The 17,172-nt window shown below is 35.1% G+C and overlaps 1 protein-coding gene across 1 annotated transcript in view; it reads left to right on the forward strand.

Moving 5' to 3' along the window:
• The window catches only part of ARAP2 (ArfGAP with RhoGAP domain, ankyrin repeat and PH domain 2), a gene marked incomplete at both ends in the record, with an annotated part of 211,369 nt that overhangs the window by 67,728 nt on the left and 126,469 nt on the right, over positions 1–17,172 (forward strand). Inside the window, 3 exons of the mRNA XM_080913098.1 lie at positions 11,355–11,470; positions 13,340–13,539; positions 16,981–17,066. Of these exons, the coding sequence (XP_080769224.1) occupies positions 11,355–11,470; positions 13,340–13,539; positions 16,981–17,066 (402 nt within the window). The remainder of the gene's footprint in view (positions 1–11,354; positions 11,471–13,339; positions 13,540–16,980; positions 17,067–17,172) is intronic.

Raw genomic sequence — 17,172 nt, forward strand, 5'->3', positions numbered from 1 at the left:
ACATATATGCAAGTATATGGGCTTTAAATATTAGATTATTGAATTTGGTTAAATCACCAAGGAGATAGTTTATCTTTTGAGGAGACTTGTGGATAATTGTGTTTTTCTATGCCTTTATACATGATTTTGTAGTGCAGATTTCATTTTTTTTTATTATTTTAGAGTTTTGTATGGAAAAAGAAAATTCTTCCTCATTAAGTACTTAGGTCTTATTTGAGATACAAAATAGTATATTTTGAATAGAAATGAATTCTGTAATAAATTCATTTAATGATGGATGATGATAAGTTATGAACATTTACTTTTTTCTATCAAAAGCAGAGTTATCAACTGGAAACAAGCAGTAGGATAAAAATAAAACTACAGCTCTTTAACCAAATGCATCCTCAAAATTTATTGTGAATGTATTCATTATTTTGGGTGGGATATGATAGCCAATTAGCTCTGGTAGGTGTCACTGAGTAGAATCAGTTGACAAATAATATGAATATTTAGTATAATCCTAAAAACAATGATACACAGCTTAACAGTGTATGCGAACTGGATGTGAATAATGTTTCTGAAGTCTCTGAAGATAGGTGATTAAAACTTTTTTCTTTGGAATCCAGCTCAAAACTCATAATTTGCATCTATCTGTTTTGAAATTACTCTGCCAAATTGAAGTATTCATTTTTGTATTCATGCATACCCAATATAGTTCCTATTACTCATTTCACTGCTCACATTAGATATATTTTCTGAGTGTGTATTATTTTTTTAGACATAATATATTGTTTTGAGTTTTATTAGCACTTTAGAAGAAAGGACTTTTTCATGAAATTATTGCTTTAGTAATATTTTCAATATGAAATCTAAAATGTTTGTCCCTGGCTGAGTGTTGAGTACTATGCTAATTAATTTATAAATACTCCGTTTTAATCTCTTCGATAATTATAGGAAGAAGATCTTGTCATCTTTGAATTAAATGAGTAAAATGAAGTTCACATAATTTGTGCAGGGCTAACAGTTTCATCATGCCAAGCTTAATTTAAAACTAGAATTTTTAAACTCTAATTTGTCTTCTTACTAAAAGCTTTCTTTAAATCGTCTTTCAACTTTTTTGTTTTAAAAATAAACAAGAATTATTTTTGTGACTAATTATATTGTCTAGGGATTTTGGGGCAAGCACTTAATGTTGTGTCAGGTTGTACACTCTCAAAATCTTGTACAAATCTACCAGGGCAGTTTCATCTACAAGGTGAAATACCAGACAAGAGCAGCTACAGGTAAAAACACTCAGTGTTTCTGTTGACTGTTTGTTTGCTTTGCTTTCTCAGCACAGGGTCTCTTGTAGCAGATGACCTTCAACTCTCAGTCCTCCTGTCTATCTACCTTGCAAGTGTTGAGATTAAAGTCCTGTGCTGTATATCTCTGTCAGTGCTGTATTCTATGGGAAGGCATTATGCAGTGGTCCCAAACACAGGGCATTAAATAAATTTGGGAATTAGAAACACTTTCATTTATGCAAATGAATAAATTATTTTTCAAGTTGAAAGCAGTAAGGATGACATACACACTATCTTTGGATAAGTAACCTATTTTTAAAATGAGCATTTTAATGTCTATTTGTTTAGTTTTTCCTCCTCATACATTGAGGTGATTATATTTTAACTTTAAAGATTGTCTCTGTGTGTGTGTGAGGTTTGCATCATCTTACATAAAGTCTTCTTGACTAGTGGTCAAATTGAACAAGCTATGCATGCAGTGCTATTCCACCTTTTTAAGCCTTTCCATTTTGGTATTTGGTTTCTTGTCCTGAAGAAAGCTTCTGATCTCATATGGGGAAGCAGCTAATGAGAAGAATCTTCTAAGCTGCTAAGATAGGACAGTTTCTCCTCAACATGAAGAGCTTCACCCAAGTGAGGTGAAAGCACTAGATGATAATGATATATATCAATATACACACACACACACACATGTACATACACACACACAGTCGTGCACACATGCACACACACATGCATACATATGCTTATACAACAATAATTTTTAAAGATTAAGAAATCTTTAAAATAGTTTGTATTTATTCAGAAGTATGAGATGTTTATTTTTAAACTTTTGGTATAATTTATGTTGGATCTACTAATATCTACATAACAGAACATAATTGTTTTATTATTCATAAAGAACACATTCATTGCACATGTAATTTCTTGGCATAAAGACATGTTGTCAAAAAAAGAAATTGCATTCTAGCCAACGAATTTTATTCAGTATTCTTTCCATTAATGGATAAATAATTTTACTAATTTATTGATTGTTGCAGTGAGACTAAACAGACACTGGGTAAAGGATAAGGTAGGCTACTACAGAGAAATCTCATTTACCCTAACCACATGTGTGGGGCGCTGCCTGCACATTCTCCATTACAAGATGGCGCTGACATCCAGCTGGAGTTAGCAGTAAACAAGTCATGTGCGCACTTTCCACTCCTTGAGCTCTGCCTCTCCTGTGGCGTCATAGGGCCTGATGAGTTTCAACCAATCAGGGGGCTCCATGTCCAAGGCGCGGACTGATTCCTATATAAGGGGATGGGCTAGATAGTTCAGGGTCTTAGTCTTCACTTGTTGCAAGCTTATGCTCTGCCTCTCGAGATACATTAATGCTTTACGGCAGAAGAATCCTACTTGCATGCCGCGTCGTTCTTGCTGGCGAGACGGTTGCGCGGGACACACATGTATTAGATTAGGAGTTTGCAGCTAGGGGTTTTCATTCTTGCTCTGCTAAGGCAAACTGGGTAATGCAGTTATTCCTGTTAACTAGCATTATTCTGAAGTTGTCTTTACTTTGTTGAAATTTCATATTTCTAGACCTATTTCTGGTATGTTAGCTGAGCCTTTGGGATATGTAATGTGTACACACCCATGAAAGTACCAAATGCAGTACTTCATGTGATATATAAGTCCAGAACCACACATCTAGCTAAAGGGAGGATGAAAATCCTGTAGTTGGAAAATATATAAAACTTCCATTTACCACCTGTGTTAACAGTAATGAATCTTTTATACACCCTTGGATGATATACAGTTTTTTAAATTAATCTGTTTAGAAGAATAACCTTTTAATATTGATCATTTTGAAGCATTGATGTTAAGACCTTACAAACATTTTCGTAAATATTAAGAAAATCATTATTGCTGCATAGTCTTAGAATTGGAAGAACTATTCATAGGATGTTGTATATCATTCTGAAAGACTCTATGGCTTGTCCTTTGTTGCTGTTGCACACTGGTTGAAATGTCAGTGATGCATATAGGAGTTAAAAATAATTCTCTTTCTGGAAAAGTTTCCTTACTGCATGTTTCATTTCATGTAGAACTGTGTTATCAGAGTGACTTCTTCCAAAGGTTTTTGCAAACTTTAATTGCATCATTAGAATTCAGGAAAAGGGAAAGCCATTAGAGAGCATTTTCATTTGCTTGATCTATGAGTTTCTTTTACTCTGTTTGGCCAGAATTTACTCTGCTTGAAGATTGTTGTGTATTCATTCAGACCCTATCCTCTAGTCCTCATAGGTGCTTCCTCAGTGCCAGCCTGCCTAAAGAAGCATCTTTAGGAAACCTTTTTTATTTTCTGAATCTGTCTCTAGTCCTGAAACAAGAACATGCATTTTCTCACTTGAGTTCTCCTTGCACTCACTTTTGTTATAATCCCATTTATGGTTTTTGAAATTTCATCTCATTCTTAAGAGCTGAGGTGTGAGTCTGCTGGCAGTCTTACTGTATTGTGTTCTCTGAATGCTTGTAACTGAATGAATAATATACATCAACCTGCATTAACACCATCTTCTGCTTTCCTGGCTGCATGGTTCAAAGTCTCTTGTTCTCCCTTTCTTTGTGCACTTGCCTTCATATCTACACAGATGGAGCCAAAACCCAGAGGGGCTGCTCTCAGGAAGCAGAGCAGAGAGACTAGAGGTGGTTTATATAAAATATTGCCCGAGGTGCTTTTAGTCTTTTCTTTTTTCAGCTAGGCTCTAAGAAGTGAATGAGAAAAGGTGTGGATATTTAGAGAAGGTCTTTGTTAGAGAGGCAATAGCATCTTGGAAACCAACACTAAAATGTTTCACTTGATTACTCAGTGCGTGGCCCTTGTTGCACAAATTAAATATCACCCCATACATACTTAGCTTCATATCAGTTTTCACAATTTTCCTCTATTTTTTATACCTGCAATGTCTTATACTTGTGACATTTCTATATTATCACTTTCAGTATGTTTAAAAGGACTTCTGTAATTGGTTGTATATGGTTCATATTAAAGTCAGTATGTTTCAAGATTCATCTGTCTACTTAGGAAGTATTTAGCAATCATGTTTCTATTTCTGGCTGGTATAGAAGGGATCTCACCTTGTAGATTTCTGCTCTCTTGAAGCTTATTTTGTGGTGAGAATAACAACAAAGAAAGTAACATACTTTCACAGAAAATATATGAGAATCTCTGTGTAACATTATTGGCCTTCAATTTGTCTCATGTGTGTGCTGTGTATGTGTTCATACGTGTGTGGACATATGTTTGTGTATGATGGTATGTGAAGTGTGTGAATGCATAGGGAGACCAGCTGTTAGCATCGAGAGACTTCCTTAATTTTTTCCTATCTTACTGACACAGGGTTTCTCAGTTGAGCCAAGATCTCATTGGTTTGGCTTGTCTCCACTAGCCAGCTTGCTCTGGGGAATTCATATATTTGTATTCCAAGCACTTTCATGAGAATTATAGGCAGTGTGGCATTGACATGTATTTCTGAGTTTTAAACTCTAGTCCTTATGCTTTCAGAATGTCAGGTGCCTTAACCACTGAGAAATCTCCTCATTCTTTCTCTAGCTTCAGTCAATTTAAGTATATTTTTCTTTCTCTCTCTTTCTGTCTGTCTATTGCTGTCTCTCTAGTCTTTCTTCAGGATGGAAAATATGACTCAATGGCAAAATAGCTTGTCAGACAAGCAAGAAGTCCAGAGTTTGAATCCCCAGAACACATGCAAAAACAACATACTTTGAATCCCCAGGACCCATGTAAGAACAAGATACTTAACCTGAGCATCAGTCTTCTAGTTTTTCTACAAGGAGATGAGACATGCTGAGAGGAAAATCCCCAGAAACAGACAAGAAAGTAGCCTGGTATGTGGAATCAATGCCACAAAGAGACCTTGTTTCAAACAAAGTCACGTAGAGGATTGACACCTGGGGTTGTTCTTTCTCCTCCAGAACTTCTCTAAGGCCTGACCAGTCCTATATTCACACACACACATACCTACAGACAGACACAATGACAAACACACAGAATTCCCCTGACAGTTTTTTATCAAGGCCCATTTATATTTAAAATATTGTCTACTGTGGTTTAGAAAGATTCCTCAGCAGTTAGGAACAAGGACTTCTCTTCCAGAAGACCTAGGTTTGAACCCCTTCTGAAAGAACCATGATGGGCTTTTAGAACCCATTTTGATAGCTCAAAGCTACCTGTTACTACAGCTCCAGGGACATCCAATGTCCTCTCTGGCCTGCACTCACATGACATACTCTCTCTGTCTCCCTCTATCCCTTTCCCTTTCCCCCTCTCCATCCCTCTCCCATTGTGACCCCCTCTCTCCTTCCTTTCACCCCATTCCCTCCTTCCCTCCCTTTCCCCTCTTCTCTCAAACACACAATGAAATAAAACAATCTTTAAAAATGAAATACGGTATATAGTATGATAGGTATCATTAATAATTAATCCTTAAAGGTAATTTTTGAAGATTTTTGCACTTATTTGTGTGTGTGTGTGTGTGTGTGTGTGTGTGTGTGTGTGTGTGTAAGCATTACCATATGTAAACCAGATATAGAAGCTAGAGGATGATGTTGGACTTCCTGGAACTGGAGTTATAGAAATTGATGTTTTTAGAAGTTTAGATTTCAGTATGTGGATGTGAAGCACATCTAAGAGAAGTGGCCTTGGCGTCTATTTGTTGTTTCCCTGGTAGTTTTCCATCTCTTTCTGATGGGTTTTTTAAATCTCATGCTAATATTAGCTAGTTCATTACAACCAGATATCTTGCTTGGTGAGTTTAAGCATCCATTTGATGCTGATTGTGGCATTGGGGCTTTAACTACATAATCTCATTTGATTAAATATTCTCAAATCAGAGTATAATAGAGGTTCTTTTCTGCCCCATTCTTCCTAATGTAAAGTCTCCTGATGCTTCAACCTGGTGATAGAGAACTAACAATTCAAATTGGCCTCCAAGGGCTTGGTTTATAAGGCACAGAATAAAGCCACAGGATGTAGGTGGTGACCTCACATTCTCTGGGTCCTTTTTCTGGCCAAGCTCTGCATCTAGTGTTTCCCAGAAGTCTTGTGCCAATGTCATACAATGCCACATCTGTTTTCAACAAATGTTTAAGCATTGAATTCTTAAATTCCTGGCAGGGAAAACTAACATTCATGATTTCTAAAATTAGGTTTGAGATTTCAGCGGATTTGGGATTAATAGACTTTTCTTAATTTCTCTTTTTAGGGGTGAGCATTTTTCTTTGCTCTTGCTGTGTGATTTGATCAATTCAGAATTACTCTTATTAGAATAAATGTGTATAAATTACTCATTTCAGTATCTTGGTGAATATTTGTGATAAATTCTTTCTGAATATTTTAATACAGAGTCATTCTGTGATGACAGATAAACTGGAATATTTTATAAAAAACAAACCATGCCTGTAAAACTTTTAAATGAAAGAGTTTTCTGGGCATATTAAGCTTTTTATTCACATCATTTTACTTAATTTCTGTAACTATATGGTAGAATTACACTATTTACAAATGATGTGATTAAGGTCTAGAAGGGCCAGGTTGCTTGCTAATGCTTATTCAGCCAGGTTTCTTCCTTAAGCCTGACAGTTCCAGGTCATTTACACATGTGCACTCTCTGGATCTGTTATACTCTGCAATACCTAGGATCCTTGTTGCAAGTTGAAATTTTCTCTCTTCTGAAATTCTGTGTTAGCCACAGAAACTAAATATAGAATGTTGCTTGCTCAACAAGCCATTTTTAGTCTCTTAAATTAAAGACATTTAATATAGGATTCTGCTCATTTTTGATTTTTTTAATGATGGTAATTCTCAGGATGGGAAAGAGAGTTGGACACAGATCATTGTGACAAACATCAAGGAGACAGCATGTGAACATGTTCTAGTAGCTTGGAAGGGGGCTAAATATCACCAATGTATTCTTAATACGAACCATAGTTGTTTCACATTCAATAGCTCTCAAGAGCACTGACATTTATTTTGTTACCCTGCTCTATATTTTACAGTCAATTGGTGCCAGGGAGCTGTGTGCATCCTCTAATTACTCAGAACCATATGGCTATGGCAGACAGTTGATAAATGGGATATAATTTTTAATGATAAGAAAATATCATCTTTACCTTGCTGGAAAGAAATTTGGAATGCTGAGTTGATCCTTATTTTACCAGGAATTATGACTTTACATGTAGAGATTTTATGACTTGTGTACAGAGATAAGGGGCCATCCATCCAGGCAGGAACCATAATGAGCCTCATCAGGTTCCATAACAGGTTGTCATTTCCACAATCTGCTAGTCTTGTGGTCCAAGCCTTATGGGCATTTGACCTTAGTATCACACAATACTTGCAGACCAGACACCTTACAGAATAATGTGGAGTGGCCTGATATCTATCTCTTGTCAAGAGCCTCATTGTGGAGAACTGTTGGAAGGCCATTAAGTTAAGGCATACTGCTTTATCTAGTTTATTCCTATAGCAAGGATATATCTCTATTTTTGCTAGTCTCATCTCACTTCTTCATTTATAAAAGAGGGCTCCAGTTTCCATGCATACACATTTGGAGGTTTATCTAGCAGTTGCATTATTCTGCGGGGACATTTGTATAGATAATTCAGAATTGGTAATTTCCATTTACAAAGTAAAATCAATTTGATACTGATGTGTAGAGATGTCTTAAAATGTGGCTGATTAAAAGATTGATGTTCTTTCTAACTTTGTATACTGTTTGTCATCCTAGGCTAAGTATACAAAATGGAAATCTATCACCTCCAATTCTAATTATTCTACAGTTGTCAATATTTTATTGTATCCTTGCTTTTAAATTATTTCTTTGAAATTATAATATAATTTTATATTTTTATTCATATATTTTTCCTTTGTACCTTAATATTATGAGCCATTTATTATCCTATCAGAAAATACAATATTGTATTGATTTATTTTCTCAATAAATCATTTTTTTAAATTTTACCTATAAACATCCACATTGAAAGATAATAAAAAGAGACTGGGGGAATGACTCAGTGCATAAGAGACCTTGCTGTGCAAGCAAGAAAACTTAAAGTAGGATCCTCAAATTCATAGTGCAGCAGGCATGTCCACACTTGTGCATGTTACTCCAGTCAGGCATGTATATACACACAAATACACATACACCCACAGACACACAGATTTTCTTTATATATTATGTGTATGTATATGTATGTATATATATATTCATACACACATACACATACATACCTCTAGCTAAGCAATCACAGATACTTTCTACAGTTTGTGACTAATTTCATTGAGTACATTCATATGTGTATACATAAACATGGAGAATTAGGTTCTAAAATTGTCCTGCTGTAGTTTTATCAAGTAAGAGTGCATTAGTTATAAGCACAAATACTTAAAGTAAAGCTAAGAGATGATGACTTCTTGTTGTTGAACTCTAGTGAGATCAGAGAAGCCCTAGTACTTACAGGAGTCTTCTCCACACTCACTTGTATACACATTTCTCAAGGATTACAGGATTCTCAAACAGCCTCTGTGTTTCTAAAGGACAATGTTAGATAATTTGAAAAGGCAAGGGATGAAAGGCTTTCTTTTTAGCAGAGGTATCTATATGTCCTCACATATAATATTTTATACCATACTGATAAAAATGGGACATATAGCCTTATGTGTTAACAAAAATGCTAGCATAGTCCGTAATACATAGGACTCTCCCTGCCCATGCAATAGGTACAATAGAAAAAAAAAGAATTGTCTTTCCCTCTTATCAATATTTTAAATTATATTTGCTAAGTGTCGTTATTTTAAATGAAACAGTATTTTTTATTGAAGAACTTTATTTAAAAAAACAAAGATAAATGTACAAACTTTAAGCATTTTTGCATAAAAGTATATGAATACATTTTTTCCATTGGTTGGCTTTTTTTTTTAAAGTTTTGATAGTGTACATTAAGATCTTACTGGTTACAATGAGCATAAAGTTAAATATTACCTGTAAAACATTACATGTAAAACAGGATGTAAGCCAGAATTAGTCAAATATTTCTTGGTGTGTAAGGAGTAAACATGATGGCTTTTTCTTTTTCTTTTTCTTTTTTTTTTTTTAACTTTTCTTGAACTTTACACAATCTGTGAGTTGTTTTTGGGGTGTTAAGAGCTTTCTCGGGTTAGTATCCAATTATCAGTGACTGCATATTATGTCTGTTCTTTTGTGACTGGGTTATCTCGCTCAGGATGATATTCTCTAGATTCATACATTTTATTAAGAATTTTATAAAGTCATTGTTTCTGATAGCTGAGTACTACTCCATTATGTAAATGTACCACAATTTTTGTATCCATTCATCTACTGAAGGACATCTGGGTTCTTTCTAGCTTCTGGCTATTACAAATAGAGCCACTATGAGCACTGTGGGGCATGTGTCTTTGTTGTATGTTGGAGTGTCTCTGGGGTAAATTCCCAGAATTGGAATAACTGGGTCTTCAGGTAATACTATGTCCAATTTTGTGAGTAATCGCCAGACTGATTTCCAGAGTGGTTGTACCAGTTTACAACCCCATCAACAGTGGAGAAGTGTTCTTCTTTCTCCACATCCATGCCAGCATCTGCTGTCATCTGAATATTTGATCTTGGCCAACCTGACTGGTGTGAGGTGGTATCTCAGGGTTGTATTAATTTGCATTTCCCTGATGGCTAATGATGTCGAGCATGTCCTTAGATGCTTCTCAGCCATTTGATATTCCTCAATTGAGAACTTTTTGTTTAGCTCTTTACCCCCTTTTTTAATAGGGTTGTTTGATTCTCTGGTGTCTAGTTTCTTGAGTTCTTTGTATACCTTGGATATTAGGCCTCTATCTGATGTGGGATTGGTAAAGATCTTCTCCCACTCTGTTGTCTGCCATTTTGTTTTCTTGACAGTGTCTTCAGCCTTACAGAAACTTTGCAAGCCATTGGTGTTCTAGAACAGTAGTTTTGTATTTTCCTTTACTATGGATGTATTTTTCTCATCACAAATTAGGATCTCTGGGCACATTTAATTTGAATCTACTCACCTCCTTTCTTGAGGTATTAATTTAGCAAAATACTGAGCATATTTGTTGTGAAGTTACCAAGCCCATATGATGAGACAAAATATTGCCAACATTGATGCTTTTAGAATGTACTCTTCCTGGTTTCTAATTTTCTACAGGACTCAGTAAACTCAGTGGTTTTCAATGGCGAGCAAAAGGTTGTTTTCATACCACATTGGCACAGGGTGACATGCTTAAGAGTCTGATTGAAATAAATGTTGGGAATGTGAACTTGTACAATTAATTAAACTGCAAGTGCCTTTGAATATAAATGAAGAGGAACACAGTTCCTCAGCAGGTACAGTGTAACAAAATTAAGTAAAATAAACAACTACATATTTAGTTTCTTTCCATCATATAAGACTAGATGCGCATTGCTTGTAACCATCTCTTTGAGTGTCAATTTTCCCAACTTTTCGTATTTAATTTCATAATTCTCTTTGGGTTTTCTACCAAATAAATGCTTAACACATGTTAAAGGTTGCTTTTCCTTTGTTGATTGAGTACAGGTGAAGATACTGACAACAGTTCAAAGCAAGGCACATAGATCTATGGCATATCCTCTCAATGTCTAGGTGGCAATTCCTTTACAGGTTTAAAGGACACTTTCACAGGGGTCACATATGTGATATCCGGAATTTCCAATAATTATATTAATAAAAGCTATCAAATTTGCAATTTAGCTCCAAAAATATTTTTATTATAGAGTTACATCATTAGAAATGTTTGAACCAATGATCTATGGTCTCATCAATTTAGCTTTCATAATCAACTTTCAGGGTAGCTTAGGCTGGTTCAGTGTTACACACTGGAACGGTCCGCCTACTGTGAGAAGAACTGCTCTTTTTATTTTCTAGTTGTTTAACTGCATCTAAATATGTAGTCACATTTCTAGGAGTCCCTGAATACTAAAGACATCATGGCTGTATCTTCAAAAATGGTCTTGTACTTTTTCTCCATACTAGGATTTTAAGAGTGGACTTGGTATTACCATAATTCCTATGAATGTTGCAAATGTGAAGCAAATAGATCGAGCTGTGAAACAGTCTTTTGAGATAATCACTCCCTACAGAAGTTTTAGGTAAGCTATTTTTAAGCAATTGTGTGTGAGAATGTTTATTTTTACTACTAAAAGGCCTGGTGGAGATGTTGTAATGATGGCAGTATTACATTTTATTGAACAATTATAATTAATTTTTTTGTTATCCACATTGTCTAACTAGGCATGGAGGAAATTACCAAAAGTAGCTTGGATAACTGCAACTGGCAAAGATATTTTCTTCATGAGTCATGGATTGCATCTTTTTTGTAGTACCTTGTTCATAATCTGAGAATAGTGATTTGCTAATTTTTTTCACATTTTATAAAGATTAAAATAGTGTTGTCTTTAGATTGTGTTTACTGTCTTTTAGCCTGATTGGATGAATCCCACTTTAAAAATTGGCTTTAGTTATAGTTATGTTGCCTCAGCTCAGAATCATGATGAGTTTATTGGATCACATGAAGTCATTGATTGAAACATTTTAACATCTTGGTATATGTATAAAGTGTATTATCATGTTTGAGTATTTTTATCACTATGACAATTGACAATACATAATGTACTTAACATATTTTACTCATGAATGATTCCATATGTTTAATATAGACATGGGTACATTTGTTGAGTACAACTACAGTGATACATTTGTCCCAAATGACAAACAACAGGCTGTTTGGGAGTCAGAAACAATTGCTTTAGGCCTTGAAATGGCTTAATTATTTCTGAGATACTCTTGAGGATCTCATAAAATTTCTCTCTTAGAATAAGTTGGTAGGCTCCAATTTTGATTAAAATGATCAAATAAAGAATCATAAGATTTAATTTTACACTTGCAGATTTATAGCTTGAATTGTAGCCCAGTGACACTGTGCCTGCCTACTTACCTAACATGTACAAAGCCTTGGCTTCCTTCCAATTTCAACACTGTACACACCCCCTCCCTCACCTCTGAAGCAGATTCTAACTTGAGCTGAATACAGATGCTGGCTGTGGCTAACATTTAGGAGAATTTGAAATCTATAAGAATTTGTTAATATTGTAGTAATGAAGGAATCATAACTTTCTCTGGAAAATACAATTCCTAAAAGCCACATTTTATGGACTGTTTTGAATAGTATAGCACCAATTTCTTTCATTATATTTAAAGTCATAATTCATAGGACAAAAAAATTATGTGATGGGTAACTTACAGTAGTTTTGTTTTGTGTCATTGTGGCATATTTGGATATTACCTATGATTAAATACTAAGGTTTTCTTGAAGGGCAACAATGCTGTTTAATAGTTTATTCATTCAATGAGGCATCTAGCCAATGCTAGAAATCAGACTGTGTCAGAGCTAGCTAAAATTGAGTTAGTAATCCTTTAAAATAGTAACCATTTAAAACTTTTCATGTTTCTCAATCCCTTAATGCCCTCTGGCCAGTCTTCTAATTTAAAAAATTCCATTTTTAAATCTGACAAAAGTCAAAATTTTTGGTGTGTTTTTTTAAAAATTATTTTAGTTTAAGAATATGATGTTATAGTTGCTTGGCAAAATATCCCAGCAGCCTTGAATCCCTGCCAGTCCCTTTTTTGATTATTATATAATTCATTGCTTAAGAGACATGACTTTCATTTGTTTTGACCTACTAAAGCAGTTCCTCTATATTTTTATCAGAAATAATATGTGTATTAATTTTAGTTGAAGATATGTGAACAGGTCCATAAGCAGCATGGAAAAAAATTAAAAAGAAAATTATTCGTTAAATTAGATAATTTTAATAGAAAAAAGACAATCCAAAACTGCCCAGCAGGCATAATTTTAGCTGCTACTTAATTTGTGGATGAAATGAATATGCAAACTGAACATCCCGTTTAATTGGCCTTTTCAAGGGAGATCAATAATGCAGAAATGTTAATTGTTTCAGCTTCACAGCAGATTCGGAGAAAGAGAAACAGGAATGGATTGAAGCTGTGCAGCAGTCGATAGCAGAAACTCTCTCTGATTATGAAGTAGCCGAGAAGATTTGGTTTAATGAGTCCAATAGGAGCTGTGCAGATTGTAAAGCTCCAGATCCTGACTGGGCATCCATCAATCTTTGTGTTGTCATCTGTAAGAAGTGTGCAGGTAATTAGTGATGAGCTATGCTCATCTCTGCCTAGTGGCAGACTGGCACTGGTTGTTCTTTGTTGTCACACCTAATATGTTCTAGGTAATATTTGTGCAAAGTGAAGGGAGATAAACCTTATTAAATAGAGGTCCATTTAGAAATGTAAACCATTTCTCAGTTCCATCTGGATACAATATAAACATTAAAAGTTATATATGTAATAATATTGGGTTTTCTGGTCCATATGTAGATTTTTAAAATAATACAGTTAAATAATTTTGATACTAGAATACATCCAGAATAATTTGGTATTATTTGCATGCATACTTTTGGTGATGGTCTCATGATTGCTTTAAGGTGTATTTTTTATATTGAAGACATTTTAGGCTGTTTTCATATATGTTGGATCTTACATCTCCTACAGTGTGAATTTGAAGCATAGTGTTTCACAATAGAATTGGTGCATATGAAAAAAGCTAGTGCAATAAATTCCTTTCTTCTTGTGACCTTATACCTCTGGTTGTCATCTCAGTGCATCCATGAGTCCTAGTCTACATCTAAGAGAGTCAGTAGAAGTAGACTGTGGTTCATTGAAATACCTTGTAAGGCTTTGGGATGACTTGGAGAAACTTAGCCTATTTCTGTCTCCCAACCTTTACCCCATCTTCATCTTGCCTCCTACTCTACAAATTTCCCTAACTCATACACACACACACACACACACACACACACACACACACACACACACACACACACACAGACACAGACACACACACACACAGACATCTGGAATACCAGCTGTTCTGATGCTCCTCTACAAAGATACAAAGTTATATGACATAAAGCTTTTTCAACAAATACAGAAATTGTTATACTAGAGGATGATGAAAACAAGATTAGACTTGACTACCAGGCCTGGGATAGTACAGGACAGGATCTTCTGCCTTAGCTCCAGAGACAGTGAGGATCCCTGCTGTGACAGCTGTCTAGAACAGAGACACTTTTGGGAACTATCAGCTCTTACCACTAAATTAACATTATGGTAGCAGAAACAACAATCGTGATATGATCCATCTTGGTGAGGGTTAGGGGAGGGAAGAAAGAGGGGAAAGGAGGGGAGAAAAGTATATATATTAGTACACTGACACACTGTTTTAAGACACACTAGAAAAGGGCATCAGATCTCATTACAGATGGTTGTGATGTGGTTGCTGGGATTTGAACTCAGGCCCTCTGTAAGAGTAGTCAGTGCTCTTTACTACTGAGCCATCTCTCCAGCTTTCAATTATTATTACTTTTTAATTTATTCATTTTACATGTCAGTCACCACCTGGCTTCTGGTCATCCCCTCCCACATTCCTTCCACCACCACCTCTTTCTTCTATGAGTGAGTAGGGGCCACCCAGATATCTCTCTGGCATTTCAAGTTTCTAAGGCTAGTTGCTTCCTTTCCCACTGAGGTCAGACAAGGCAGAAGTAAATGTGTGACTTAGGCTCCATTTTCAATTCTTATTTTTTTTTTTATATCAATGTTATTTGTCACTTGTATTCAGCACTCATTTTTTGGCATAAAACTATATGAATATATTTTTGTCAGTACTTGATTTTTTTAAATGTTTGATAATATGCATTGAAATCTTACTAATTACAATAAGCATAAACATGTAAACAAAATGTAACATGGATATAGTCAAAGTTCTCTTGGTGTTTATAGATTAAACATAATGATTTTAAGTACCATGATTTTCACTCCCTGTGAAAATCTCTGATTAGTTTTTCCAAAGACTTTTTTAAAATTATCATGTCAGAAATAGAGCCATATTGCAATAGTGCAACCATCTATTTTCATCTTTGTCCTACATTGATGAGAAGCTATATTGCCTACTGTATACTCAAGCCTGAAATGAGAGACCCTCCTAAGCCTGCAGCCTTCCTTGAAGTCCACAGAACCTCACTGGCATTTTTGTTTCTGTCCTGTCCTTCTCAGCTCACATATTCTATGTTTATATTTTTTATTTTATCAGTATTAGTATTTTGTCCACATGTATGTCCATGACCATGTCTATGCCTGGTACCTGTGGAGACTAGAAAAGGCATAGGGTGTTTTGAAACTAGATTTCCAGATGGTCATGAGCCACCCTATTGGTTCTAGCAATTGAACACTGGTTCTTTGGAAGAGCAGCCAGTTCTCTTAACTGCTGAGCCATTTTTCTGGTTTCCTGAGCATTATGTTTTTGCAAAGGCTGCTTTAGTATCTCTGTCTGCAACTCACAGGTGTCCAATATTGTCTTTAGGTCATAATTAAAAGTATATAGCAATGTTGACTCCTGCTATGGGGATTTGTTCCTAAAGTATTTTTACCTTTGCAGTAATGGATGAAAAGAGATTCTGATTTAGTATAGTACATGTTCAAGAATCTTTTCTTCTCCTAGGCAAAGCGTCTTTCAGATCAATATAAATTTTTCTATAGATGGTTTTCATTTCAGCTTCTTTTTGCCATATATTATATATCAGTTATGGAAGAAAGTTGACTTACACTGCAAACTTGATGATGATACAGTTCTGTTTTTCCATTTTTTTTCAGGGGAAGCAGAAAGTAGGAGAAAAATACATCACATCTCTATCTTCATTTTTTATTGTAATTGTCAATATTAGATTGTCCAGTATCGACAGCTTAAGTTTGCATGAGATTTAACTGACCATAAAGGTTTTCCATGTTTATAGAAATAACTCAGGTAGAATGCTATTCACAGATCTTAAGGCCTAAATTTATTCCCATAGGCAAAGGAAGAAAATAAGGACTGGTGATCTCAAGTTGATTATATATATGCACATGTGCATGTGCTAAAACACACACACATACACACACACATAAACATGCAACATACATTCATGTCTATTATTTTTTAAGTATAGTTTTTTGGCAGTGCCATAACAAAGCTAAAAATATTGCCACATTTTAGTTATTTTAACTGCTTTTTTATTGAATCACCATAAACACTCTTAGTCCTTTTGGTCTTTTGATTGCAGGTACTGGGATTGGTAAGGTAGTCATTTAGTTTATTAGCTAGTAAATTTTGTGAGAAAAGTCTTCTCACTGACATAACAATTTTCAAGTAGTCTAGGCTGTCTAGCCACCAGGCTGAAAGAATGGATCTTCTGACTACTCAATGCTGGGATTACAAGCACATTCCACCAGACCTAGATGTTTTTATATGGCTTGGAGAGATGAAGTTTAGGTTTTAAATGCAAAGAATGTTCTTTACTGACTGAACTACTTTCTACCTTTCTTCTACACACATAAGTGTAGAGGTTGGGGACAGAAGAATTGACAGGAATTAATCATAGGGTCTTACCATTGAACTATATTCCCCATCTTGCTATACTAACTTAAAAAAATAAAGTAAAATAAATTTAAATTCAAGTTAAAATGGAAATTTCATTGTTTCTCCCATCAGGACAACATAGATCTTTGGGACCAAAAGACTCAAAAGTTAGAAGTCTGAAAATGGATTCCAGTATTTGGAGCAATGAGCTCATTGAGGTAAGACCCGTTCATTTGGCATAGTGAATATGGATTGAATGAGACAGGCAAGTAGGTATCAGTTACTTTATAAAAGATGTTCTTAGATGAAATTCTCACTGTGGTA

The sequence above is a fragment of the Micromys minutus genome, assembly GCF_963924665.1.
Source record: "Micromys minutus genome assembly, chromosome: 1".
NCBI classification, from domain to species: Eukaryota; Metazoa; Chordata; class Mammalia; order Rodentia; family Muridae; genus Micromys; species Micromys minutus.